The 26,540-nt window shown below is 38.6% G+C and overlaps 1 protein-coding gene across 1 annotated transcript in view; it reads left to right on the top strand.

Annotated features, from left to right (window-relative positions):
* The first annotated feature begins 844 nt into the window (after positions 1-844).
* Positions 845-26,540, top strand: part of LOC124162760 — a 67,620-nt gene continuing 41,924 nt past the window's right edge. Inside the window, exons 1-2 of the mRNA XM_046539397.1 lie at positions 845-2,258; positions 17,703-18,007. Coding sequence (XP_046395353.1) covers positions 1,552-2,258; positions 17,703-18,007 — 1,012 coding nt within the window. The 5' untranslated portion in view covers positions 845-1,551. The remainder of the gene's footprint in view (positions 2,259-17,702; positions 18,008-26,540) is intronic.

Raw genomic sequence — 26,540 nt, 5'->3', positions numbered from 1 at the left:
ATGATAAAGTTAGAACAACTATAGCCTGAGGTTGAGTTTGGAGTAATCATAGGTAGAGCCTAAAAATCGATGGTCAAAGATTTCATTACCTCCTGGATTAATTTCAATATATCGACGTCTTCTTTTTAAAGTTCGGGGTTTATAAAAATGAGGGTCTAAAAAGCATTAAGTCCCTCCATTAAAACACTAGAGCATGGAGATGTGTAAAAATGTTTTGTTTTACTTTAAACTGGCTAGTTCGAATCACTCTGTCGCTACACACTGTAGCAAAAAAGTTTTTCACCGAAAATGTTAGGACACCTTCTAACGATCATTTCCAAACACTCACATACACGCCCATGACTGTCTCAATCTAAAAATAACACTGCGTGAGGCACGAGAACATTTTGCTTCTCTAATTTGATGCCAAACACTGGGATTCGAACGAGCTAACACCAAACATTTCCACCGAGGCCGCGAGAGTTTAGGTCTATTCATGAGCAGATCTGTATCGAGTTAAAAAAAAACAAGACTGCTTCCACGAGCGAGTGCCTCGAAAAGCCACAAAGAAACGGTATGCCCCCTTGCTGTGACGACGGCGGAGAAATTAGAATGCTTATTGAGAGCTACCAGCAGGAAGGCGAGCAGAAGAGAAAAGGACAGGAAGTTGGAAACAGAGAAAGGGGATGGAGTGGCGAGATATTCTTCGGGCGCCTGTGCCAGTCGCGTCGACGAAGAATACCCTGCGCATGCGCCGAGAATCGCCCACGCCTCACCCCTCACTTCGCCCTCGCCCCACCCCCACTTCCCCTACGTCCCCACGACTCTCCACGCACTCTCATTCTCAATGGAACAGTCTCCGCGGGTGAAGTTTGCCTCGCAGGTGATACGACGGCTCCTCGCCGGAAAAAGGGGGGACGCTACGCCGCCGACGGAGGCCCCTCACCCTGTGAGTGCATCGAGGGTGCAACGAAGTTCATACGAGGAGGAAAAAGCGTGTGACCCTTGAAGAGGAGGTGATAATTCTTTATTTCCAACAATCAACCAATCGAGTTCATTGCGATAGGAGTGCATCATAGTTCCGGGACGATTTTCACAAACAGCGACACTGGATCGCGGAAAAGAAATTAATTAATACACCGCATTTACGGTATGATGTGAAAGCTAGGACTTAACTGAAAATTTTCGCGACTCCGAAAAAGATGTATTTCCCACAATACAAACAGTTAGGGTCGTATTTAGAGAGCATAAGTACACCCAACCTATCTTGCTCTACGTACACGCCATTGTGAAAAGTTAAGTAACTTCATTTTCAAGTTTTAGTAGCTCCAATATTTTTCAAAATTATTGTTAAGGAGATATTTCCATTCAGTGACAAAAATTCTACTCTGGGGTCAATGTATCTCGTGCATGTGTCGAGAGTGAATCCACCATTGTCATGTTGAACGAAAACCATTCCAACGATTCCTTGGATTGGCCCAGAATTTTTTTCCTATACAGCCGCCTATCCCATTAGCCGTCTTGTTCCCAGTGATAACAGCAGCTTCGGCTCTTGGTGCCGCCCGAGCAAAAATGACAGCCGTCATACACTATTTCTCCCGCGTGGACCCGTTGGAGGCGGCTGCCATGGCACTCACGAACCTCACCTTCACGACCGACCGAGATCCCAGCGGAAACGCCTTGCACAACCTGCACAAATTCAAATCCCTGCTGATGAATTTCACCCGAATGCACGAACATTACCGCCACCGTCAACATCAGTCCCACGGGATGCTGAAGGGGATGAGCGCCCACGCTCTCGACGGCGGAAGGCACCGCGGCGGCGTCGGGTTCACGGACGAGGTCTGGCTGGACGCTGCGAGCACTTACGGGACCAACGGGAGCGCCGTCAACCTCACCGCGACGTCCACGACGCTCACCTTCCTCGAGGATTCGTACGCCGGCAGCGATCTAGGGGCAGAAGCGGGAAACCAGGGGGTGGCCATGGGTCTTATGGACGAGTGCGAACCGTTGATTGACCTCCTGGACTTTTGCCACCTCTACTACATTCCTTTCATCATTTTGGTGGGGCTGGTGGGTAACCTGCTCTCGTGTGTGGTTTTCCTCAACACCCACTTAAGACTGAGGAGCTCCAGCTATTATTTGGCCGCCTTAGCGACCGCTGATCTCGGCTTTCTGGCAACGCTCTTCTTGGTGTGGCTTAACAATAACGCGGGTGTTGTAGTATTCAACAGGGACGGGTGGTGCCAAGGCCTGGTTTACGTATCTTCTGTATGCAGGTAAGTGTGGCATTCCGTCACGTCCCTCATCAATGATTAATTTTATTGCTTCTCTCTGAATGCTCGCCTGAGTGTGACAATGATTGCGCAATTGATTAGCTCGTTTTCAGCATGCTCTCTATGTCCCACGACAGAAGATCACATTAAATCCGTAAGGTGAGCATTAAAATGGGAAAATTTATAGGGAATGTCAATTTTAGATGCGCATTCTTTAAGCCATGATCATGCTTAATTACTTGGACTTGAGGGTTCGCAATACCGATAAAATCCCATATCGTCATTCCCGTATTTTACAAAAATCTTGAAGAAACCGAGGCTGCAACTCCGTCGTGCAAAATCAGAGCGCGTTAGTGGTGTAAAATGGCCCCAATTATTGAAGGAGAAGTCCCGCGAAAAGGTCGATAGACAAGCATTCGAAACAGATAAACACTGACAAAAAGAAAAAGATAATCATGAAACTAAAGGAGCTAGGTCGGAAAAGGGAGAAATGAAGGGCTGCAGTTTAACAAACTAAATTTTTAGGTACTACGAATAAAATACTGGCGCAGCATCGGTACTTAGTCAAAGTCGAAAAATTCAATGATTATAAACTCATCGTTTTATAAACACCATGATTAAATTGATAGTAACATATTTATTTCTATTAAATCGATAGATGCATATAGTTCAAGTATTTAAAGGATTCTAAATTCAAACAATTAAAGTAATTTAAATCATAATTTTCATAAGTTTTCCTGTAAACTTTCCGTATTGATGGTGATCCTTTAAATGCGATACATCCGTCTTCTTATAGATCCTGAACACGATATAAAGATTTTACGAAAAATACCCCTCGGTATCTTCAGATTTGCGCTTAACGGGTACAAATGTGGTATTATAATCTTAATAAAATAACCGTACCGTCGCTCGTTTCCAGCATGAAAATCAGTAGGATAAGAGCATCAATGAGTAATAATTGTTACTACCATTTGACTGCATGATCATCAATACGGAAATCGGTCCACGACAGTCTTTCACTCGAGCGGCATCTAAAATAGCGCCTCAATGCCGGCTGTGAATAGCCATGGGTAACCGCACCAAAATCGGCGGGATCGGGCCAGCCGCTCGTGTGCCTGCAGCGCAATCCCGAGGTCGTCACGCCGATATCAAATAATGAGATCCACCATTGCAAATACATCGTCCCAAATAATAGCGCGTTAGTGGTGCAACATGACACAAAATTTCAAATAGCAACGCAAGTAATGAACCTCGCCTGCTATTTTGGCAGCAAAATTATAGCCTCTTTTAAATGTGGCTTGACATGATAGTATGTGTCGATCTACGGGGGACAATCATCCATTAAAGAGCGTGACATGGATGAGTAGATGCATAGATCGTTGAAAAAAACTGTCTACTTATTTATACACTCAAAACATATTATCTAATCCGAAAAAAATATAAGATAAGGCATAATTCCACTGGGAAGCATTGAAAAACGAACAAATAATGGAAACAAAAAGATATAACAATAAAAAATAAACTGAATCTTCCTCATGATTCATGCTACGGCAAAAAAATGATGAGGGTGAGTAATCTTAATGAACGCCATATTATCAAATCTTTGTGGTAATTTCATCTTATAGCAAAATCATCACTAGACATCATACACAGACTAGATTAAATTTTAGCCGGTTTACGCACAACGGAAAGCGCTTAAAGGTTATTAGATTACGGATATTTTCAAGAAAAAATCATAAAACTACCATATTTCAAGAAGGGTAATAATGATAAAACAAGAACATTTATTACATTGGCAAAAAATGGTGGAGTTAACCACGAATCAGTAGCATACCACATTAAACATTTGATCGCAGAAATATTCATCTAGATGCCCATGGAAAAGACTCCCGACCTTACAAATTCATTCTCTTCCTTTGAATACATTTCCATTGAAAGGAAAACCTGAGAAAATGACCAATATCTATTCAAATCCGTCAAACGTCTAAGTATCATCTAGATTATGTTTATAAATACCTACGAGAGCAAGACAAGCCGAATATGAAGTTCAAGAGTTCTTCCTCTTCTCAAAAATGTTCTCACTGGTCCGACGGAGGAAGGATGATGACGATGTTATTCTAGAGGCCGCAAAGGGAGCGACTCAATGGCAGAGGTGTCAACGTCCACCAAAAGAGGCACCTACTTGAAATGCAAATTAACGTCCTCTCAGCTGGTGCCAATGGTCTTATCGATAATACGTCCCCATAAGAGATGAAATCCGGGTAGGTTAAAATTCAATACAAGGTGCTATCCACAGCCAAAGATCCTCATTCTAAACGCCTACACAATTTGTGACGTTATAGAGAATAAATATTACGTCACTTTTCTCAGAAATTCTTAACTGATAGATAGCTATACCGACTGAAAGTTACGTAGTTATTTTTTCTTTCACATAATGTTAGAAAAATGGCCACTCTTTCGAAACTAAGGATAAAATTTCATAATTTTATTAACTTCATCATCGCATGCTCGTCATTGAAATCTTCCTTAATAGACTACTCGATGGAGGAGACCAAAACATGGCAGCCAGTATTCACTGGCAATTTATAGTTCAAAACGAAAATGTTAGCCATTTATAATCAATTTATAATTATTTACACCAAAGATATTTTGAATTTTATCCCTAAAATATGCTCACTGAATGCCAGTTAAGAAGGAAATTAATTGCATATTGGTTATGACCATAGCAAATGACCATACAGAAGCATTCCCAAAGTTTCACTTCATCATTGTTTTTCAACTACTAAATGTCTTTCAAGCTTGATAAACGCGCTAGCATTAGGATTAAGTCTGTTACAGAATATTTGAAGTGCAAAAATAAGTAGGGCAATACTTTTCATACATGATATCCACTCAAATATTAATACAAACTCTAGCAGTATAACTCTAACAGCAAACTCTGACACTGTTCAAGGAATAAACCTTGTATTTTACTTAAAGCCCGCAAGATGCAAATAGATTCGGTTCTAAATAAAAACGAATCAGTTAAAACTCTGAAGGATGTTTACATTGGAAGAATACCCCCCTGAAACTTGAGTTAATTAAGTCGCTATCGACAAATCTATCAAGATTTCCAACTATCAGACGCAAGCGCACCGTGATGCTCTCTTTCAGAACCACTTCACTCTTAATCCAAAACTAACGTATTAATTTTAAAACTAAAATTTTCAACGAATGAAAAAATACACATTATGAATTTACTCTTCATCAAAGCGGAAATTTGTGATGTAACATGCAGAGTCAAAGGCTTTTGAGGTATATTCCAATATTTTAATGATGAAAAAAGTTTTCATTAAGTATCTCAAACTACTAGCTCTGATTTTTATAATTTCATAAGTCTTAAGTAATCTACATATCTGATTTGACAAAACGATCTTTAATAATTATTAATATCTGTATACGCAGACACTGTGACTAAAATGCCGGATGCTATTTATGCACAATATTAATCAATGGCAGCGATTGAGAGTAGGTACGTATATTGTGCCATTTTTCAGCTATAAAAAATTTATTTAACTGTAACTGCTCCAAACATTTGAAATATAGTAGAACAGATAAGTATAAGTGTCCTTGGCAAAATTTTGTTCCCAGGATGCGGGTCAGAAATGAACTGAAATTACCCTCAAGGTCGAGGAGGAAAAGCATACAATGCCGTTAAAACATGCAGATTTCATGCCTATGCAAACAACTTCCCTGAAAGAGATGAGGTCAGAGGACAGCTTGTCAATTCGTGGGCCTGGAAACTGTTTTCCCCGCCATAAACCATCAGATACGATCAGAACGCAGGATTTAAGGAACCACAATACAAAGAAACAATTATAACCAAGAAAAAACATCGAATAGCTTAACACCCCATCAACAATTTTTAAAGTTTCACGCTCAGCAAGAATGGCTACATTGTTCCTCTACATCCCCAACGGCTGAGAGCATTATCAGAAATCCAGCGCATTGCACCTCAGGCTACGGTTTGTCGGTCTAAGAACGATGAAACTTCCTATTGCATTGTCTACGGAATTACGTACGCTTTTGAGTTCGTTCTAAGAACGCAGCAATAAACATTTTTCCCCCGTTACCAGAATCATGAAATCCCACTCCAATTTCTGTGAGAGGACACGAGAGCATTATGTCTTTAACGACCAGCACCGCAGATGAATTCATAGAATTTATACCAGACTTACCAAGCTTCATACAACGCGGCAATCTATCATTAGGCATTACAAACAAAATTTTCTCCTTCCAATAGTATGATCATAAGGTACTTCCAGACTTAAGGAATTTTTTGAGTTTTTCATGCATTTACCGAGGGGGGAAAACATACACAGAGAAATGTATTCCACGAAATATAGCACGCAGGTAATCATGTTGGATCTCTTTCCCGAGCACAATAATGTTTGTTGATGTATTCATTCGTACGCTTTTCAAGATTCAAAATTTACTGGATTTTTCTGATTTTTTCAAAGACTATTTCAGATTTTTTGCTGACTTTTCTAGGGTAGAATATCTCTGGTTTCACATGAAAAAACCTTAATTCAGTTATTTTCAAGAGAAATAGTGTTTTATCATAAAAGGAAGATGCAAATAGTAGATGTTAATTAATTCTTCGGTCAGACATGAATTTTGGGACGAGGGATTGATCGCACTTAGGCTATACTCTGAAGTAAAAGATTAACGAAAGGACGAAAAATAAAGTTTTAAAAAACTAAACTCAAAAAGAAGTAAACAAACAATTCACCATTTATTTAGTTCAGCAAGTAATTCAGCCTAAATCACCACTCTGTAGTATTTTTAGGCGTCTAAATTTTCCTGAGGAAAACCGTCGACTAGGCAGCAAATCCTCCGCGCTCATCTACAAACTACAACCGACGCGTCGGGACGTTAGCACCAGATCACATTCAGCCGCGCCACTATCAAACGGACGCTATCGGAGGCTCATACTTCGCGTCAGTCGGTCGTCAGCAGAAACAAAACGCAACAACAAAGCAGATAAAATGGGTTATGAAGGTAGCGAGACAAGGCGCTTGTGCATCTAAACTCCTCAGATGAGGAAGCTCCACGGAAAATAATCAATCGCCTAAAGTACAACGCATGTTTTGAGGGAAAATCCTTGCGTATTAGGGACAGTTAAAACATTATGCTAACAAATTCTATGTTTTACATACTTTTCCACTTTTTTACTCACATTTACTACACTTTTTACGGACCCCAAAAATTCACGTATATTTCAGGTTTATGAGACACATCGAACTGTGTTGAATTTCATCATGTCCATTTCACTACCTATAAATAGAGTATACTTAGAAAATGTCGACTAAAGGATGAGAAATTCTGCCTTCTAAACTAATAGAGCAAGAAGATTATTTGCTGTCTACTGTGAAAAACTGTAATCTCATGCTATAAACAACTGATTCACTGAAACCATGCGCGCCCATTCCTTCGATGAATTGACGAATTATGTTACCAATGGCTCATTTTTCTCTCGAACAGCATTCAATGGCCGTAGAGAGAAAAAAACTTAGAACTATAACCGCCTTCAAGTTCATGTTTATTCCACCAATACAGCCACTTATTGAACGGATACTCATCACTACCTTCGGTGGAATGGCCATTACGCCCGGATCGTAGATTTATATGCAGCAAAAATTCAAGAAAGAAAAATGATCTCACACGGTAAGGAAGGGTATATCATATCAATATGTGGTGATTGAGTATCATACCAAGGTGTAAATTATAGAGCGCCCGACCCTCCGCCAGAGCAGAATAATGGAGAGGCCGAATGGGTCGCGACCGTTCCTGATAATATACCGACGACATCGTTGAAGGTAGAACGCTTTCCTGTATTAAACAGTCGAACCACCAATAGAAGGAAACGATCTCTACAAAGATATGGCTTTCTTCCACAGTTCAATGGAAACGGCTTCCTCGATAAGAAGAGAGAACAATGGTACAATATAGCATGGCATTTGCAAGCGATCCAATTGATTCGAGGCCAATCAATTGATCAAATACCTGCCCGTCCATAGGTATTTGAAAGGGAAACGAATTACACCTCAGGTCCTCCGAATTCTATACCCCATATTCAAGACAATTTTTTCTGCGTTATCTTCGCCGTATGAAACCAGGGTCACGGAATTTTTTTCTCATTTCCTATGAGGTAGTTACTAATGCATCACCAAAGCCGATAACAGAAATGTATGGTAATGAATGTTGCCTATAAAAAGGAAGTTATAGCGTAACACTGAAAAAATCCAGTTAATCTGGACTCTCGCATAATACAAGTGTAAAAGTATAGTGTTTTCGGCATATATATGCTTCGAAATGTTCCTCAACGAGTTAAATAACATAAAAATATCCCAGTAAGGAGACTCATACCTAACTCTGAGGAAGATGTGAAGAAGGTGGATGTATAACACCGAAAATTTAGTTCAGTGAGTGTTTCTTTATGATTTTGTATAACCTGAGATATATACGATTCCATGCATGCGTACATATTCACCTTAATGTATGAATATACTCTCAAAAACAGATTCTGCCCCACTGGGCGACTATCGAAAAATATTTGGGCGAAGACGGAATTTTTCCCGACTTCCCGGACCATTAGATTATGTGAGGTTGGGCGGTATACGGGTGTATCGGTTAAGCGAGAACGGCATTCCTGTTCATAGCAAATAAATGAAAAACAAATGATGAACCGAGGAAACGGTTGTGAACCGGGGCACCGAAGAATCTGTTCTAAAGCCCGACTTCTAGAGCATAGAGAATTCTAGAGCATAGTTCACATTCATGTACTAGCCACATAAAACCTAATACAAGTAACACCGTAGCCGTTGCAGTGATTTATTTATGGTATCAATGAATTCGTATTTCCTTGCTGTTCGCTCATTGTTTACTAGAATTAAGCAGATCAATACTTTTACCCTCCGTTTTTGGCCCTTAAAATTCCTATTAAAATACACAATCAGAAATCGCATGTAATCCACTTACTGCCTAAAATATTCTTTATTTTTGACGTTCAGTTTCGATAGGTACACCGGCGTTACTAAGCAAGATCTTCATAGCATAAACGTCTTGAAAAAGAGGTTAAATAAAAATTTCGCCGAGTGCCATATAAAACTATGAATCACTATTTAAAAAACACAGGCACAATAAGAAACCGGTTAAAACGAGAATTCCGTATCAATCAGTTGAACCGAGGCAGCATCGTTGAAAAAGGTTATTTTGACTAGGAACCGCTTCGCGATGTCATACACTGCCCAGTCCTAAGATTACGGGAAACGGAATCGCTGCGCCCACCACTAGATTTGCTTAATCATTACTGCCTCAGGTAGTTTGTCTGGAGTAATTCAACAGGTTCGGATTACCTTGTCTTAAATCCTGGAGTTATTCGTTTCCTTCTTTCCAGTACCCACAATCAAATCTAGGCGATGGAGAATCTAAACACTAAGACCATTTTCGTCTCCTCAGGAGAAGTGCTCGAATTAAAATGCTCTTCTCGTCGCATATGGCATTAATTTGATGCGTGAAGGTTTTTTCAAATAATGTTTTACTCCAACAAGTGGTCAGTACGTAGTTACTGATAATAATTACCCATACAGATGGGGAAATTCAAGCAAAGGAATTCAACATTAAACTTTCTAGAAGTAAAGGCGGTTTCTACTTCTAATAAAAAGTCTTGTAAGAAAATGTCCCATAAACTAAGCAGATGAGTCAAATCACAACAAATATTATTCATCGTAGATAACATGAAACTGAATTTTTTACATACAAAATATTAAATAAATATATCTTAGTCTTCCGTGGCGTTCTTGATTAGATGATCTCTCCATCTTTCAGGTTCTCGCCGCGTTGTTTGTCATAAGTTCACAACAGTTTCGCCGGGATTCCACCGGGTGTCTTCAGGCCGAAGTTCCGATATCGGTATATTCGCCCTGTTCATGTAAAAATGTGAAAACACTGATAACGGCACTTCGACCTGAAGACACCTGGTGTACTTCCGGCGAGACTATTGTCAACTTATGTGAAACAACGCCGCGAGAACCCGAAAGATGAAGAGATCGTCTAATATACAAAATATGACTAAATATGACGGCAAGTACAGATACTTGCTCCTTACAAATGTTACTCACGGAGATATGATACATACAAATGTTTCCACGGCTGAACGCTATGTACTGGAGTCACAAACAATTTTTAAAAGTTTTGAAGGAGTGAAATGTTCATTTTTTTCTCGTGAGCGACGAGATTCGTGCACTATCGCTAATCTAGAAAACACCCTCAGCCGACCGGTAGGAGTGAGTGAAATGAATTCCAGCGGCGATAAACTGCAAGGTGATTTAGTGGCACTGGGAGACACTTAATGCAAGTTCTCGGACTTTAGCAGCCTATCTCTACGCTTTCATTCGGAGCATGTTCTTGCTCTGCAGCGGCTGTAAACTCGCTGGACCACCCGCATGATACATCAACGGTTCCAACGATCTCAGTTACGAGCACAGCATACGTCGCTGGTCACAGGAATCATTCAGCGGGTGCATGAAAATACGATGAAATTTGCTTTATGACTACTCCTTCACTTACGCAAGGAACCAACATGTTCCTCAGAAGCGGTAAAGAGAATATAGACGCGTACTGCATTAGAAATATCTTGAAATAGCTACCGCGGGTGTTCAATTTTTATAAATTCAAAATATGAGTATCCACAACTTTAAGTACAGAAAACTTGCCGACTACATCGGGGAAAACACTGCTAACGCGATCATATCTCACCCCAGAATCAAATAATGGCAATGAAAAGACAAATAATTTATCAGTACCACTTCTGGCTAAAGGCAAGGCCCAAGATATTTCTTAAGCATAACCATAACTAACATTACTTCATGCATTCAAAGCATCTTGCTACGATTAAGGAGAGTAAATTTAGACAATAGCAACTTAAGTATGAGATCATCACCTCTTATGCACTTGTAATTAGGTATATAATTTTCAGGTCATTAACGTATTTATCGAAAACACAAACATAATATCAACTATTCACTACAAATAATCATTAAAAACTCATGATAAAGACGTAATTACTGTAATAAATGACAAAATATTAATAGAAAAAATAGAAAGTTAAATTTCATCATTCCGATATTAAATTATTTCTTTGAAAATAAAATTTGAAATTCTTCACGTAGTAAATGTCTACTAGAATAGCTCCGTACACTACAAGTTGGGCTACAGTTCAACTATACCACACAGGCAATTTAGAAAGGTTTCATTAACTTACTCAAAGTTTTGAAAAAACATTGCTTGAGTGATTACAGTGAGTGCTAGTAACATTGGGTTAAAACTTTTAATATAAAGGAATTTCTTCAATAAATAACAATATCTCTAAGAGGTTAAAATAAAGGGATGATGGAAGAGAACTTTCACATAATGAGCAGTTCTTTCTCAAGCGAAATGAACAAACAAAAAGAGTAATTTTCCCAATTTCACAACATAAATTTTCAGGAGAAGGATTAATTAAACCACAACGAGTAAAGGGGTATACGCAATTAGCTACCATTTGCTGACATTTGCTTACCCCAAACGATGTGTGTCGTCTAAAACCGACGTCTGCGAAAATTTCCAACGCCAGTGTAAACCTTTTTAAAGCGTCGTAGATGGTTTGTCCTGAGCCCAGCTTTCACCCTTCGCCCTCAATTTAGAACTCGCAAACCATTTCGCCTTTTTTCAGGAAAACCTCCCACTAGAATTAAAAGGTTTTAGCACATAATTTTTCTCGAGAGCTTAATTTAAATCACAGTTACACTCATTTATAATGAAAATGGAAATTGTAAAGATTATACATATATTAAAAGAGTGCTGAGACCAAAATTAATACGTAGATGTACAAATTACATAGGAATATTGTCTAAGATAAATCCAACGTGATGACTGCCAAAACACAAGTTCCTGAACATCCATTACAACTAGGTATTGAGATAATATATTTTCGTAACATGATGCATGTGCTTGCTGAAAACAAAATATGCGATAAATATTATTCGTAAATGATATGGTAACAACAATTTAAGTGCAAAAGAATGAAAGAACAATTTTGATGACAAGAACTATATTTTACCGATACATCATTTTACTGATTTTTATATGAAACCTATAGATCTTAAATAAATGCAAGCACGCCTTTATGTCACTCACATTTCATAAAGTAATGATTCCAATTTATGGCTGTCTTTTGACTTTCGGGCACAGGAAGATGTAATTCGTAAGTTATAATCTGTTACAAAACGCCCTCAACGAACTTTATAATAACTAATTAACAATATTCCTCTTCTCACCTACGATTCAATTGTTTATTCCATAAATGTGATTTATTGCATTTAAAGTTGCATAAACTTCATCTCAAAGTTAACCTAAACCCATTTCACATATTCGGAGAAACTTCAGTATGTAATCAACTAATCCAAATTACATGCTGATAAGAAGCCACAGTCGGAATCGATTGAAGGCCAGAGTACATTATAATTTTTAAAAACGGTTACTTATATATATTATTTGGATGATTTGGGATTAAAATTTTGCAAAATAAAAGTATCTAATTCTTTTGTAATAAAGTAATCAGTGCCCCATTTTCCGCAGAACATGCAAAATAAATTGCCAAGATAGGACCCCTAAAAGAGAATTATATTGATTAAACCCGATATGGACACAACATATTTTACAGTGGGAGCACTGTAGGTACCTCAAACATTACTTCATCCTATGAATAGGATACTAAGCAGTGATACCAAAATTGTTACGCGTTAGAGTTATTTATTTGTTAGAGATTGATAATGAACTACGTTCATTTTTAGAGATTATTATACAAGATAATTAAAAATGTTATGAATAATTTATTTAGTCTTTCTGCATAAAATGAGTTGAATGCATACTTCCGATTTTCAAATCCAAAGTACCGCGCAAGTAAGCGCCACGGAAACTTCATCAGCATGTCATGCTGCATCGCACGGCAAAAATGAGAACATCAAGGAAAAAACGAAGCTGAGGATATAGCAGGTTGTTCCGCTTTGCTTTGAATTCCTTTCCACAATGCTGCACTCATCAGATTAGGCAAAGGAAAACATCCATGCGTTTTGGAGTGACTTCAACACAGCTCCCTGGAGTGCACAGCGCAAATGCACGAGCATTGCGTGGTATTCCATGCACGTTACACCTCGCGAGAGTCACTATCGCCTTTGAAGCCTCTTTGCAAATCTCACCGAAAGAGGACGCAAAGGTGGCTCAACTAGCAAGAGGACTTGACGTCGGGAAAGTCGGGAGACTGGGGCTGGTATTCTCAAATTACAGCACTCGCATTTCAAAACAACCGCATACGGCTACAAAGAGCATTAGAGCCATTAGCGCAGTGGCTTGCTAAGTGAGCGCGTTTACCCACGAGCACACAGTGATTAACCGCTCAAGCGGGACGGAAGAAACCTAGGAGCCGTCATTCACTGATCCAAAGAGAAGGACATCACTGCAAGTGGCCAGAACGTACGCGTCCATTCTCACCCGGAAATTCGAATCGATGTCGATACCAGCACTGCATAAACGCTCAACAATCGCCCACCGAATCAAATCCGCACATCTAGATATCCCTTATGGTATTAGATGAGCGGATTTGATTCGGTGGGCGATTGTTGAGCGTTTATGCAGTGGAAGTATCGATATCTCTTCGCTTTTAGTGATATAATTGATTTCTTCTTCGTTCGTTCATAATGTGAACGAACAAAAGCTAATTCCTACTTAATGCTAAATTCTGATTAAACATTTAAATATCAAGGTTACACGTCAAGCAGTGGTCCATAATGGTGTGAAGTGTGGCACGGTAACCATTCAAAACCAATGTAGAGAGTATTTACAGGTTTTTGAAATCGCTGATAATGAATTTTCCCTCGGACTTCAAAAAAAAGATCAAAATATTTTTGAGCACTAAAAATCTAAAGACTATACTGCCACCAGGACTAGCAGAAGTCTACCAAGTTTAGACTATTATCAATAAATTCTAGTAATACCAAGAAATGAAGTTCGATGAATGATAAGCACGATATTTATTATTTACTGAAAAAGAGAGTCAGCTATATACTACAAAACTCCTAGTTTCAAGTGCAATAGCTATGCTCGAGTTTATTAGCAAGATCTAGCATGAGCATGCATTTTAAATCTTGAACTTTGCTCAGTTGATTGTTCTTGCAAAGGAAGGTACAGGTTAAAGCGTATGCTACTTTCCCAACTTATTACATTTCACTTTCTGTACTATACGTTCTCAATTTATTGAAGAAGTATATCGGCTTAAGAAAATAACGCTATTTTCATTATTTTTTTAAATTAATTACTTACTTTTCCAATTTCCAGTTCACAGAACTCAAATTAGAAAAATAGCAGCGATGATGTAGCCCTTTTAAGATAAGGTTCATTTAGGTGCGCATTGGGAGGAGTACGCCAGCAGTCTGGAGTGCGCTCCCTTTGAGGCTGAGCTCAAAGGGTCAACTAGTGTAGTATCCCCTGGCTCCTGTTACCATCACTTATAGAAGAAGCAGGTATTTCCCTCATAACTCTTACCGTCAAATTGTTCGCAAAGAAAGTTTATTTTTGGGTTCATGCAGTAGTTTCGGGGTCTCTGGACCACGGTGAGGAGTTACGAGCAGGATCGAGAACCGAGAGGATTCAAATGAATTGGAAAACACCGAACCAGTGGTGCGCCATTTTTTTCGATCTCAAAATGTACAGTGGCTTCTTCAATTACATAAACAGGATCAAGGCCACTGTATACGCAGCACATTTACCCCAACGCAATAATACGGTGGTTATCGCTCTGAGGTGAGATAAAAAGAAAATTAAGTCAATTGTACAGGATTGTATTAGGTACTCTACTTGATGACTTGGTTATCCTTGTTCATTCTAAGAGTATAAACATAAATACAGATGCGACGCATTTATAAAAAACTAATTTTCCGATGGAAATAAAGTAGTGAGTTCTTTTTTAAGTCCATCCCATGTTTTTAATTTTATCAATACCAGAATATGCTAAAATGCGGCGTTATTTCATTTATATGATAATAATCCCTTGCAATTGAATTGTTTGTCAACTAGTTATGCAACTGCAGAGAAGCTTTTCAGTCATGTAAAACACCTGATGATTTTTAAAAAATTACACAAGTTCGAATGACCCTTAACCTGATAACTTTTGATGCACATACCTATACGGAAGATTAATCGTAGGACGAGAAAAAATAGACGACTTATATACATCATTATTTGCTATGATGAATAATAAAATTTTCATAAGATGGGAAAAAGAGACAAGAATATGTGCTGCCCGGAACGCCCTCACCAGAGCGAGCGGTTAGGAATAATTAAGTAAAGAATGAAAGTGGACATAAAATCTCCATAATAATGAGCAGGCAAGAATAATACGGGGCAAGCTCAAGCACAAGGAGAAAATGAAGTGTGCTGAATCACCAAGCCGCCACCAGAGCGGTTATACAAACAGCATAAGCGGGATGAGAGTCGGAGGAAAGCGAAGAAAGCGGATAATGAGGCTCTTTGTAATGCGAAATGCTCAGTCCTTAAGGGAGAGAATAGACACCACATAAATCAAAATATAGATTCAACGGATAACGGGAGAGCCAACGTGACTATTCCTCATGATAATTTTTAACGCGGATAATGAGCGTGCAAAATATATGCGAAGGTAAGAGTGTCATGCGATTCAATAAACCAGCAACAAGTAAATATCTACGAATGTGCTAATAACTATGGTGAGATATGCAAAACAGTTACTCAATATTAATACCTCAAATAATTATACTATCGCTACAAGAACGTGATAAATTTTAAAAATCGTTGTCATGCATAAATAAACACTTATCCTAACAGTGAAAATATAAAAGGTTTAAAAGGTGATATAGTGTACGCTGTAATAATTGGTCACCGTTTCATCAATATGTTTTGACGCACAATTATTGGGTTGGTATTCATTACAATTAAATTTCTCGTATAATATGAAACTAAGAACATGGCAAATGCCTTTTTGGGAGACCTTAAGGTCCCCCAAACTCTCAATTCAAGAAGAGCAATTTAGTATGAATGGCCTTATAAACAAATATTCACAAATATATCTCATAAAATACACCCTCATATCCGTTTGCGAAGCAATTTTTAGCGAAAAGTTCAAACCAGCCCACAGAACTGTACCTTGGCATTAGAACTATAAGACCTTGCAGCCTAAAAGTAAAAAAGAATGCTGTTTGCTTATTACATATTCGAAGACTGTTTTCCTGGAAAAACATTTACAAGGTGCCAAAAACCAATCGTTCACTCTCACAAGGTACACGACTTATCCTTAAATTTCCTATCCATATTCTTAACGTATTCTTAAATTTAATGTAACATTTGAATTCCTGGAGATACAGCTGATAGTTGTAGACTATCGAATTAAAAATTTTGGACTTAAGTTTATACGTCAAAGTTGACTGCTACAGCAGTCGACAATTGAACTCGGCTCAAAAATTCGTGCGTCAGCTACAGTGACTGCAAAACACTGAGAAGAGAGTCTAAATCGATTGAGGTCTTGATTTGATCTATATAATGAGTTTAAGCAGTTCAACTTCGAACGCAGTATGAGTTGATGGCTATGGATATACCGCAAGCGGCAATTGTTGATTTAACTACGCAGGCAGAGAACATAATTACATTTCGCTTTTTCCCATTTTATTACTTATTAAGTATCAAGAGTAAACAACAAATAGATTTAATAATCTCGCAAAGAATAGGAGATAAAATTATTTCTCCATATCAACAGTCAATTCTTTTGTTTTTCGACCTACGCCATCACGAAGCGCATCTCGAGACACTTCTGCTAGGAAAATAGCAAAGAGAGGTTCCTGAGCCTGCCTACTTCGAGGTTTAAGCCCAACTTTGGTTGACACAACGTGTTGAATTAATCTAAGTACACCGGCTATTGAAAAATCGATCAAATGCGTTGCGCTGATTTCAATATCAATTAATTGAGTGAAAGTTACCCACAATATCGATTCCAAACTCATATTAAACCATCATTGTTACTTTCCTATTACCTTTTCTACCAAGGGTTCCAACCATTTTTTTCCTCTCTAACCTTTTTTTTACGGGTAATATTATCTCAAAGTTCTGACAGATTTGCTTGATTTCATGCAGTCTAATGACAATTCAACCACCATCACTTCAAAGTATGAAAAAAGATGTTTTGACCTTTCCTTACTGGCTAAGATGTGTGTGTTCCGGTGTTTCCATTTGTAAGCCCGAGTGATGATATCTGGCTTCCTCTCCTCTCCTTTCTTTCGCCAGCAATCCACTATTCTCACCACTTCCTTTCTCTCTCTCTCTCTCTCTCTGTCTCCACCACAGCTTTCTCAGCGTCTGGCTGATTGTGGCTTTCACGGTGGAGCGCTTCATAGCAGTCCAGTACCCGCTGCACCGGCCACACATGTGCACGGTGGCGAGGGCCAAAGGGATAGTCTTGGCCCTCACCGTGTTTGCTCTCATCTCCCACTCCTACTCTTTCGTGACGGCTGGGATGGTTAGGGGGTTCGTGGTGCCGAGCGGAGGCGGAGGGACCGCAGGCGGCGACGCGGGAGCGGCTGCTGCGGCCGAAGAGGCGACGCGGAGGAACTCCAGCGAAGAAGGGGAGATGGAGTTCCATCCAGAAATAGGTAACTATCGCCCCGGGTGTGAATCTTCAGCATCCTTCACGATTTGACAGCAGGAGGGTTCACGAAAGCTATCTTGAAGTATCCCTGCTAACAAGAGGAATTCTTCGCTTTATTATGGATGAAGCGAGTTGCGACGATTAAATGCACCACCGTATATCACAGCGCATAAGACGAGTTTTCAACACATAAAAATCGTCTACATAGTCAAGGTCCGTCTTATATGCCGGGTCTGGTCACATACTACTGGTTCTCAAACATTCCTGCTGGACCACGGAATCTACGGTGCCGCATACGTAGCGGGAGCTTAATTGCTGCCGCATATGTACCTCCGCCGAATGCAGTAATAGCATGAAAGCAGCAAAGTGCTGTCCAAGAATTGATAACTTAAAAGAAGTATGGTGAGCAAGACCCAAAATCTATATTTTACTGATAAAATTAGGAGTTTCCTTACAACCGTCTTATAGGCTTTCGCTTCCTCTTTTCGCAGAACTTCACATAACAATTAAGTGAGCCAATAGTAAATATTTTGCAATTTCGATCAGTAAAAGGCATCTAATTATATTTTGATCGATAAATACCCAGACTGAGTGCTAAAGTAAATATGGGCATCATTCGTTGGAGGCAAGTCATTCAGTACCATCCCCAAAAAGGTTAACCAAGAGCCACTCCGCAACGTCCCGACAGTAGTTGACTCCTAGCAGAGGATGGATCTCATGTTGGAACGAAAGAGCCTCAAAGGCCGCTAGTCCGAGGTCCCTTCCGGGAAAAGCACCCGAGGCATGTGGACGAAACGTAGAATAAACATCAATCAAAGTTAACAAAGGCACCCCGAATAAACACATACCGTAAATTGAAGGACCACAGGCCCCTAAAAACAAGATTAAGAGCCGATGAATTTTAACTAAGAAATCCTTAAATTGAAAATACTTTTGCAGTTCAAATATTTTTTAATCCATACTTACCTGAATATAGAAATTATACAAATTAAATTTCATAATCGATTGAGGTTAAAGGGTATAGTTAGACAAATGCAAGGTGAACGATGGAACGTTAAGATGGCCGTAGAATTACAAAGCAGAATTCGCGGAAAACTACATTATCGAAACACAATCACTATTCCTTAAAGAACCTGGCGACCTAAAACTATCGCCGCATCTCCCTGGCAGAACTCGAGGGCCAAACAAGAGAAGTATCAGTCAGCAAATATGTCAGATCCCCATCCTAAAAACACCTCATTCCAGCATGAATCGCTCGAAATGTTTTACCAAAGATAAATATTTAGTGTCCGAGAAGGACGAACAGAGAGAATAATTCGTATCACATGCGTACACAATTAACGAAACACATGGATATATTTATCGCGCTTAATAATATACGCGACTTCTCCATTTTTGCGATTCCGATATGTAGGTACCTACTCCAATAGTCCACTTCCTCACCAACTGCCCTTGAATTTCATAACGTGTCTTTTCCTTCGCATCCCAGCGAAGAGCTCAAAAAACTTTTACCATATCCTCAATTAAAATTCATAAGTCCAACGGACAAAAGTCTGACTCTCTTTAAGAAATTCATTGAAAGAGATCACGTTTTCGAATCTGCTCCCCCAGGGATTATTTTAATATGCTTCAATTGCCTTGCCCCAACTACGCATCGTTCCATGATGATTTTCGTTAAATAAAATAATTTGTCTCACCTGAAATTATCGATTTTTCTTGATAAAGGGGGGAGAATAATTTTGACCCGCTGCCACTAGAAAGTAACCTTCTTCAGTATCATGCAGTCGCGATGGTACGCAAGCAGAGGTAGCATGCAGGAATGACCTTACGCTTGAAAGTCACTATGTATGTCAAAGACATATAGATCGCTATAATTTGAACGTTGAATCTATATGATTCAAGTTATAATAATATTTATATGTCAATAGATCTCAATCCTAGGGATAGAATTTACAATGATAGTGTCAATTGATACACTCAGCTGATTGAAGGCAAAATTAAATAACTAAAATAGGTAGTATAAAAAAGCGAAGAGACTTCACTGGTTAGGAAATTTCAGGCAATAAATAAAGGCAGAGGCAGTATTACCCTCAAGCCTCTATCCTGAGTTGCGTCATGAATGTTTCAATAGTTGACCGAGCAAATATTGAATAAAGCACGGGTTCGATATCACTATGCTATTGCCATCTCATACCTCAGAAACTAGGTTAGAGGAAGTTCTAAGCGAAAAATTTCTACAACTATTATGCGAACATCAGGGATTCGGCGAAGTGTATTTCGCATGAGCCGAAGAATAAAAGAGTGGTTCCAGAACTACACCGGCGCATAACCACGATGCATAACGCAAGGAAAAAGTAGTTACTCCAACGGAAAACACTGAATTATATATGCTTGTGAAGCACCTTTATAAAACTGGACAAATATAGCATCAAATTGAATCTCCATTAATTATCAAGGTTACGTCTAATTACGTAGTAAAAAAACAAATGAGTATAACCAGCATTGCTCTAGTGAAAGCTACGCAATAGACAACCATTATCCAGGAAGAGATGTACTAGGAATATCGCAATATAGACAGCATAATTAATTACGCCACCATAAATACCATCAACAAACAAAACATAGATACCGAACAAAACGAAGTAATGAATCAATTTTGTACGAGGGAATTCAAGCTTATGTGAAGTTGTAAGAGCAAATTATAACAATATAATAACGGTATTATAATTGGCTTGAAAGCCGATCTCCATATAGATATCGTAGCCTTATAGGATTAAAACTTCAATTTCCTGAGCTGAACTGACTACAGAGGTGCTTCAGCTATGTAAGAAAAGGGATTTAAATTTTGAACTTCAAAATTAAATTTACCAAAATAATTTAAAGGAGCAGTAGCAAGGAAATTTTAGAAAATAAATAAAGACGGAGGAAGTGTAAATTTCAAGCACTTATGGTGAGTTACCTCTACTATCGAAGCATCAGCATTGATGAACCATTGTTGCCATCCATCAACGACCACATCGAAGGCAACTTTGACATTCCCATTAGAGTTTGAATATGCACAGTGTGCAAAAACATGCAGTATCTCATTCTAGAGAATTATACCACAAATATCTGTTGAATGATTAATTAAATATTTTTTCAAGAACAACTACAATCATGCTGGATATTGGGAAACATTAATGAGAAAGTTACAGAATATCGAAGTAATCACAGTTAAAAATTGAGGGCTTTACGAGTTAGCAGTATTCTTTTAAACCAATCAGGGATGCCAGTGCGGCACATCACAGAGAAAAAAAAGCGTCAATAAAATATACTATAACGCTGTGCTGCATGCAGAATATCTAAGGTTAAAATATAAAATACCTCCCAACAATACAAAATATATCAACCTTCATTATGGAACGCAAAACTTATGACTCATAATACCAACCACTTTGATCTTAAATAGTCTCAAAGATGACACTGCCTTGAAGAACCAATATACTTCCTCATGGCTTAAAATGCCTCAGCGCACCCAGTAAATTCATTTGAAATTCAAAAGATATATTCAAAAGATATTCACCCCCGTATTTTCGTAATTTCATAGACCTGAAACAAAAATTATCTATCTCGGATGAACAACCAAACTCACGTGGGGTTTTCATCATTTGACTTGAAGGTAACACTGAAAATTACTCTTGAAAGAGTATTTAATATAAAAATTTAATTCACAATAAATTAATCAAATAGCAAAACACAAAAATGTATAAATTCCCGTGCGACTCAAGTTGTTTACAATATTCGAAATGAGCCCTCGAGTTTTTTTTCGATGAATATTACAACAATAAAATTTTAGTACTCTGGATTTTGACGGTAATATTTCCGGGTTACTAGAATGAACCTCAATTAGAACCATGACGACAAGGAGTGAAGAAGATCGATGAGTATTTATGACATAGGATCGTAATTACATAGGAGAAAGACCAAGGGTAATTGGGGTACTCGTTAATGAGCAGGAAAAACAGAGGCTTTCAAAACAAGAAACTAAGACAGACATGTATACATGAATTCCAAAGAGGATAACGGGTACATCTATGAGGAAAAGAGAAATGAATCGAGAATGAGGACAACCTCCATACCCAAACTACGAATACTGACGACATCTTACTTCAGGTCACCTGAAGATGTCGCACAGCGACGAAACTCGTCGATATTAAAATTATTTACGTGAAATCTACAAGGTTTTTTGATTCAACACGAAACACTTTCACGAAGTCACGCCTCAAACTATCTATTTTTTATATTTACAGATTGCGCCAAAATGCAAGCAAAAATGATCGCGGAGATAATATTATTTATTTATAAGTTATCTAGCTTTCATCAATAAACTTATAGGAAAGATTAAATTTTACGGCAACTTGAAGTAGCAAATGATCCAGCAAGAATTTCCAACATAAAAAAATAAGTATGTTACTTAAAGACACAAATAAGCCACTGTCCCCTTCTATGGCACTCTCTTAACTGCCTCCAGACAGGTAAAATAATACTTAAGAATAACAGCCCGGCGATACTAATTCATCTAATTTAACTGGTAATAAAAATATTGCTTCATTCAGAAATAACATAAGTGGCCTATTAAGAAAAATTATAAATTAGAAAATAAAAAGTATGATTGACCAAATATTACACGGTAAAAATAGTCCACAATGGCTACGATGGGTCGGTTTAAGGCCACATTGGCCTCTTCAGAATTAGCGGAATACGAAGCACTACTCAGACTAGTTAAATTTGCTCCTTCAATCCTCCAGTAAATAAAAAAGAAACACTTACTTGGCAAGTTCTTCTTCCATTGTTCAAAAGCGATTCCCGCTTAGAATAACTTAACATCTATGTGCTCTTAATAGTAGCTTACAAATTGATCAGGATGCAAATAATTCAAGTCTAGCCACATTATTCTTCTCCTGTACTCACTCAAAGAAGCCATGGTGCGTAAGTTCCAATGACAAATGATGTCACGACGTGATCAAATTCCAGCATGCCATTTAGATCGCAGGTAATACTAGCCTAGACTGGGTGCTCGGAATGCTAGGCGTGGAAAGATCTGGAATCATGTTCAGGGAAAGAGGGGCTACTTACATTGAAAAGAACGAGAGACGGTTACTTCCATTAAATGCTAGATAAACCGGGACGTAATCTTACATTGATGGCATTCAACATCTGATACTCCCATTTTCTCTCCGCGTCCGCGCAAGGGAGCGAGATTTCCTTAGATCATCTTGACAGCCGTGAAAGGAAACCGGGCTTCGATCGGGGACTAATGGAGTTGAGATCAGGATATTTCGATCATTATAGATTTTACAAGATGATTATAATTCAATTCATTAGGTTCACTCAACTGAATCGTTCATTTTGGTCGAGTGATTCATGAACGACAAAGCTATAGCATGAAGTCTTGCCTGCAATCAATTCGTATTTCGATATTTATTTTGCAAATTTCCGAAATAAATACAAATACATTTCCAATTTTTTGTAATTTTTAATGGATACATGTTGACGACGAATTTGGCCCTACACCGTGCGGTACGAGGAGAAAAAACCACCCAGGACAATTAATACTGAATCCATCCAAAAAATTATTCAACATACTTAAGTAAATATCAATAAAGAAGATATGAAACTTAGCAACCCTTTTCAATTTAACTTGACGATAAATATCCCTTCAAACAAGGGCTAAGGCGTTGATGCGTAGTTTTCCGCGGCGTTGTCTAGATGATGTCTCCATGTTCCTGGGTTTCACCGCGTGGATTTTCTTTGTGACGACAGTTTCGACCTGAAGACGCCGGTTGGAATACCGGCGAAACTGTCGTCACAAAGAAAATCCACGCGGTGAAACCCAGGAACATGGAGACATCATCAAGGGCTAAGGCCATATGACATATTCACCTATGTAAAGGAACATAGGAGCAAGCTAAATTTTTTGAGAACTCATGTTCTAGATGTGAGCTCTATTGATTAGATGAGAGACGTCTTATTAAATCATACACGATATGCCGTAAGAAATAAAATGAATAATTATGATACTAAGGACAATGTTAAGTAATAATCTGTTAAATGTGGGGCAAGGTGCAGTCCTAAATAGATGGCGAAGATTATATATTATCTACATCATCATCATGCGCCATTAGCGAAAAGGTTGGTTTTACTCAGCTTCCCATTCTATTTATCTGTTGCTAATTCTCTTCTAAACGAAACGGAGGGAAGATCACGAACTCGAGCTAATAGAAAATAATCGCTAGAGCTGTCACTACTTAGGTAGCAGGAGGCGATTGCCCTTTCCTGAGAGAATGCTATGGACAGATCTCACTTAAGCAACTGGTAGAGGGTGAACTTAATCTCACTCCAAATCCCTGAACACTAAATCAAGCGAGATCAGTTTAAGATCTCTTACGAGGTGACAGTTTCCCTCTAGTACATTCAGTGGTGGACCAATTTAAATCTACGATTGCTTTCACACGTCACAATGGGCCTTGGTGCTGACTGGTCTCGAGCTCTTACAACCCATTACTAACTAACCACAGAAAGTCAACTCTAATACATGCTTTGGAATTCCATTTACTTCATTATTTACTAGAGATTGCTTGTCATACTTCATGACAAATATGTTAGCCAATACACCCGTATTTTACGCCCTTCATTTAATTGCTTTCCTCATTTGAGGACTTACACTGCACTTGCTACTAACGAACTTTCTTTCTTGATTTGTCAGCCCTTCGCCTACCCTTATGTCCGATTAGGTTACCGTCTTATGGTTTTCCATGCATGTTCTATCCGTCCATTACATGTCATATACTCATACGTTTCTCTTATACTTTTCCATACTCCTGATATTCCAAGTTTTCACTGATCTTATCACAAAATATTAGTTTTTTTCATTATATTCACTATTTCTCCACAATTCTCACAGTGGGCCATATTTCAATGCTCACGCTCAATTCTGCCGTGCCGCATTTATCATCGATACGTTACTGCTTTAGATAAGAATACCCAACTTGTGATCTCATCATTTCTGACTTTTCAGATTCCAAGTAGTCACAGCACTCTCAAAGAAAATCAATTTAACGCAAGCTATCTTGCCTATTATTCCCTTCCAGCTCCATTCTTTGCTATTGATTCTACTATTCAAATTGATCCAAATTTAATTTACTTAAAGCATATGGTTAATTTGTATTCATATTCTCTCAACAAACAATAAGATTAGATTCATTTTTATTTATTACCGAAGATTATTTTAGTAGTAATTAAATGCCTTTTCAATTTCCGCTTAGTATATTGAAGCCATGTTGCTAGTGAAGTCTTAAATCTGTTTTGTTTTATATTTCACAGCCTAATAGGATCCTTTCTTCCTCATGGCTTCATCCAGACGCATCTGCATGATATCACTATCATCTGGCGTGTATTGATTATAAATGTCTCTCCCGTCATTTTCACTCGCATCTGCGTCATTCAGTACGAGAAAACCTTTTATTTTCGACAACTCTAAAAATAACTTCTCAAATTTACAAAGGATTCAGATGGTCTTCAAATTATTTCATAAAGGCAATAAAGAAATATGAGTCCATATTTCTTCTTTTGCGTCCTTTTTCCAAAACATTAGAGTAATCTTAAGCAATCTGGACCGGCAAGTTTAAGAATTTCAAAAATATAATAGAGTGAGAATGAATATAAATATAAAAAAATATAAATACAATATAGTGAGGAAGCAAAGAATTGAAGAAAGTAGTAAACTGATACTAGGCTTATCTCTTGAGAACAACTTTTGGCCCATAGTCCCTCCTTCATCAGATTTGATGCACTGATATGTAAGTCATCCGTAACAGCTCATAACTAGGAAGTTATTCCACGAATACCAGCTATTCGTCTTATTCAAAGTCTTACTACAGTCACTTGAGATAGATAAGCCTACGGTATTTACATGGTACCAACAAACATTTGACTCTGGCACGTGCCTTTCCTACAATAAATTTCCATCTTTAACCCTTTAAAGGACCGATTATTTAACATTAAATTCATGAAACCTATTCTCTTCCGCCACCTGCCTCGCTAACCCAAATTACTTCCCCCAATCACGGTTTCCCCTTGGTACATGCCTTCTGCATTCTCCTTAGCTCCTCAAGCAGATTCTTCTTCCCTCCTACTATGCCTAGCACTTGACCTTCCCTTCTTCTGAATTGCCACGAGTAAAAATTACCTGGACCGGGAATGGATCCACGGACATATGGCTTTCCGAGCCGCTGCGCAGACCACTTCGCTGTGCTTGGAACCTGAAAAGAGGCCAGCGTATCCGTCTGCGCAGTGGCTCGAAAGCGAAAGGTCCATGGTTCGATTTTGGGTCCAGTGGATTTACTTCTCATGGCAGCTCATGTGAATTTCACTGCCGTTCACGCGGAAGGAGTGAAATAATACACATTTCCTTCTTCTATCCGTCTAACTCACCTTCCCTAATCTCCTCTATCCCTACAAGTCGAACGCCAACACCAGCTCTATCCCGCATGCTAAAC

This window comes from Ischnura elegans, chromosome 7 (genome assembly GCF_921293095.1).
Source record: "Ischnura elegans chromosome 7, ioIscEleg1.1, whole genome shotgun sequence".
NCBI classification, from domain to species: Eukaryota; Metazoa; Arthropoda; class Insecta; order Odonata; family Coenagrionidae; genus Ischnura; species Ischnura elegans.
Note: the sequence above shows the minus strand (reverse complement) of the source record. Positions and strands in the feature narration are given on the sequence as shown.